The 3,473-nt window shown below is 35.8% G+C and overlaps 1 protein-coding gene across 3 annotated transcripts in view; it reads right to left on the reverse strand.

Annotated features, from left to right (window-relative positions):
• The window catches only part of Exo1 (exonuclease 1), a 27,254-nt gene that overhangs the window by 21,273 nt on the left and 2,508 nt on the right, over nt 1-3,473 (reverse strand). For all 3 annotated transcript variants that reach the window (XM_019210420.2, XM_010642655.3, XM_010642656.2), the window contains exons 4-5: nt 1,242-1,361; nt 691-814 (exon numbers count right to left, since the gene is read on the reverse strand). In XM_019210420.2, the coding sequence (XP_019065965.1) occupies nt 691-814; nt 1,242-1,361 (244 nt within the window). The remainder of the gene's footprint in view (nt 1-690; nt 815-1,241; nt 1,362-3,473) is intronic.

Genomic DNA, 3,473 nt, shown 5'->3' on the forward strand with positions numbered 1-3,473 from the left:
TTTTTTTTTTTTTTTTTGGTACCAGGGATCAAACTCAGATCCTTGTGCTTGCAAGGCAGGCAGTGAAACCACTGAGCTAAATCCCCGGCCCTGCAATATGCTATTTTTCTTTCTTTTTTGCCTACCTAGCAAGTATTCTACGCTCATTCTTTGGCACCAGTATTTGTGCCCAATCAGAGTTTCTTATCTACTACCCACAAAGGAATTTTCTCTTCTTGTGGCTATGCTGTGCACAGTTCCTCTATCTTTTCTTCCCCCTGTACTGGGGATCTAACTCAGACCTCGTACATGCCAGGCAGGTGAGGTGCCGCTGAGCTGCATCCCTGGCCCTACACACTTCCTCTATATATCACACTCGGAGGGTTAAGCGCTGAAGGCTATAGGAAGGTGGGGTGAGAATGAACAACCCAGGAATCTGTCCCTTCCATCTCTACAGAACCTGCCATGAGTTTATCTATCCAAAGCATTTACCTCCCAAGGACAGCCTCACTTGTCTCAGGGCTCCTCCCTTAGAAACTGCTGGATTCCTCTCCTCTAAGAGCGCTGTTGCCTTCTTCTCTGACATCCAACCTTTGCTCAAGATCAGGCCTAGAACAATTACCCGCCCTTGATTTTCTTCCTCTCCCATCAATAAGCAACTTGGAGTGAGTTAAATGAACTTGGCCATTTGTTCTCCTAATATTTGCTTACTTTAATAACTTTGTGGGCCATAGCATGTGTGATATTGATAGAACGAGTAAAACATTCTCGGGCTTCTGAGACTTTCCCCTCACGAAGAAGCTGCTTTCCCTTAAGAAGGTTGGACTGTCGCCTTCTGTAAGGGAAGGATATTTTTTAAAATACGAAAACATATTTACATGGTTGAGCCAAAAAATTATTTTAGAAATATGATTCTAACAATTTTGCCGGAATGAAAGTTTGACTTATTTGAAAGTGCACACTGAGTCCTTGACGATATTAACCCAGATCTTTTGGGCTTCTAGGTACAAAGAATGAAAGATCTGTACATGAGCACAAACATCATTACTGTCAGACGCTTCCACAGCAATGCTTTGTGTCAAATGGAAATCCAACAACTAAGATTTTTATAGAAGTGATAATAACCTAACAAAATTAAAGAAATCTGTTCAGATAATAATCTATAAAACAAGTTTTAACAAATTAAGATTTGAAAATTTTGCTATCATTGACAGAGCATCTGATCTTAGCACAATTTTAGGAATTAAGTAGAGTCAACTTACTCTCTTCTAGACTTCTCTACTTCTTTTTTAGAAGGTAAAGTACATCCATCAAATACAAGAATAGGCCTGATGCCATGAGACAGCAGCATATTTACAAATTTCATACAAAATCCTACATACCTAAGGAAAAAAAAAAGAAAAACACATTTAAGTACTTTGCATCTTTTAAGGTAGTATTTTTGCTCTCTTTAAAACCAACTGAAACCATTTTGAAGATTTTATTTTTATTTCCACAGGAAATGGAGCTTTCACTTAGACTTGGGTTCATATCTTGCCTTGGAAAATTTTGGGCCATGTGATAGCTGGTAAGCTACTTCTCCCTCCAAGTTTTGGTTTCCTTTGCTATTCTCTCCGGATTTGACATTTTGTTGTTTCAAAATCTCATTTTTGTCTCTAAGAAAACTTTGAAAATACTATATATATATACACACACACACACACACACACACACACATACACACATATATATACACACATATATATGTGTATATATATAACACACACACAAATACATACACATATATATGTATTTGAGCAAAAAGAACATTTTGAAACATTTCAAATCTACTGAAAAATTGTAAGAATATCTGATTTCTCCAAGAATACCACACCATACCAAGAAACCGAACAGTGACACAATATTATGTGATACAGTCTACATGAAAATGTGTACAGTATTTCCAAGAGATGTTTTGGCCAATGTTTAATAACCAGTTCTAGTGGTAGGGGAACCTGATGTCTAGGAGGCGAATATTCTACAGTGGTGGATAAGCTACTGATGTGGGTGGAGTCAATGCATACTGAACTGGGAAGAGCTGATGTGTGGTGAGGTACAGGAGCTCGCTCTAGCACATTACTACTTAGGTTTTCTAAACCCTGGATCCAGTCAAGGATCATGTACTGCATTTGATTTTTTTATTCTGACAAGTCAATTATCAAAAACAACTGAATTTTCATAAGAAAAAAAGACATCTTAGGTCAAAGGAATAGAAAATCTTAAAAGATGGCCTTCTAAATCAAATATAGTCATCTTAGTTAAAGACTCACTTTACCCTATATATCTGTTTGTTGTAGACCAATGACAATGGGCCTGTTTTGGTACAGAATAATAATTGGGACCTGCTGATTAAGAAATCTCAAAAAAAAAAAAAAAAAAAGTAAAAAGAAACCTCAAGCAAAAATTAGGAGAAAGCACATATGAAACTGTAATTAACTTTATTTTTTATTTATTTTTTTCTTTCTTGGTACCAGGGCTCGAACTCAGGACCTTGTGCTTGCCAAGCAGGCGCAGCACCACTGAGCTACATTTTCCCAGCCCTGCTGTAATTCATTTTAAATAACTTTTTTTCTTAATTAGGCAATACAAGCTTATCTGGTGCCTTCATTTTACATATTTCACAGATATCTTTCCAAGTTAGCACACACAGAACTATTTCAATATTTATGATGGCCATAAAGGATCATTGTAAGTTTATCCAAACTTTGAGGTGATGACCTTTCTGACCAACACCTCTATCCAAAGGTTGATAAGAGAGGAAAAATCAATTCTATGAAATGTGAGTTATCTGTTAAAGGAAAATTAAAATACATAGAAGATATTTTCTTGAAAGTCCTAAAACATGTTAGTTCAGTTAACATTTGCCATGCACTTACAACAGGATTTCATCTTTCACTTTTCTGATAATAAAGGACATTGTCTGTATTTTGAACAACTCTTCCAATTAAAAAACTGAAATCAAGTATTCTAAAAAGTTAAAGTTTTTCTCCTCAGATGAACTATTCAGATAAACACTGAAAATAGTAATGAAAAACTTAGTCCTTAATTACAATTGTAACTGTTTAAATTGCTGATGGAAAAGTGAATGCTTTCAAAAAATTATCTCTGGGACAGTGAATATAGCTAACTGGTAGTCTGTACTTTGCACGCAAAATGTTCCCAGGTTCAATTTCAGAGCGTGCAAGCACAGACAAATGCGTGCTCCTTTAGATCTCACATGCACTGTTTTTATAGGTAACTTTTGGTTGCATTAATTTGACAGGCTTGAAAGTCCCAATCATCATTCAATACCTATCCCTTCTTTCTTCTAGGAAACGAACAAGATTGACACCACTTACCCACTGTGCATTATGATTAAGTAAATCATACTAAGATCTGTGAGCTTTTCCTCCAGGAGATGAATTATATATTGCAAACAAAGAAATAACAAAAAAAAAAAAAAAAAAGAAAAAAAA

This window comes from Fukomys damarensis, unplaced genomic scaffold (assembly GCF_012274545.1).
Source record: "Fukomys damarensis isolate Sample0158 unplaced genomic scaffold, DMR_v1.0_HiC HiC_scaffold_11, whole genome shotgun sequence".
Classification (NCBI taxonomy): domain Eukaryota; kingdom Metazoa; phylum Chordata; class Mammalia; order Rodentia; family Bathyergidae; genus Fukomys; species Fukomys damarensis.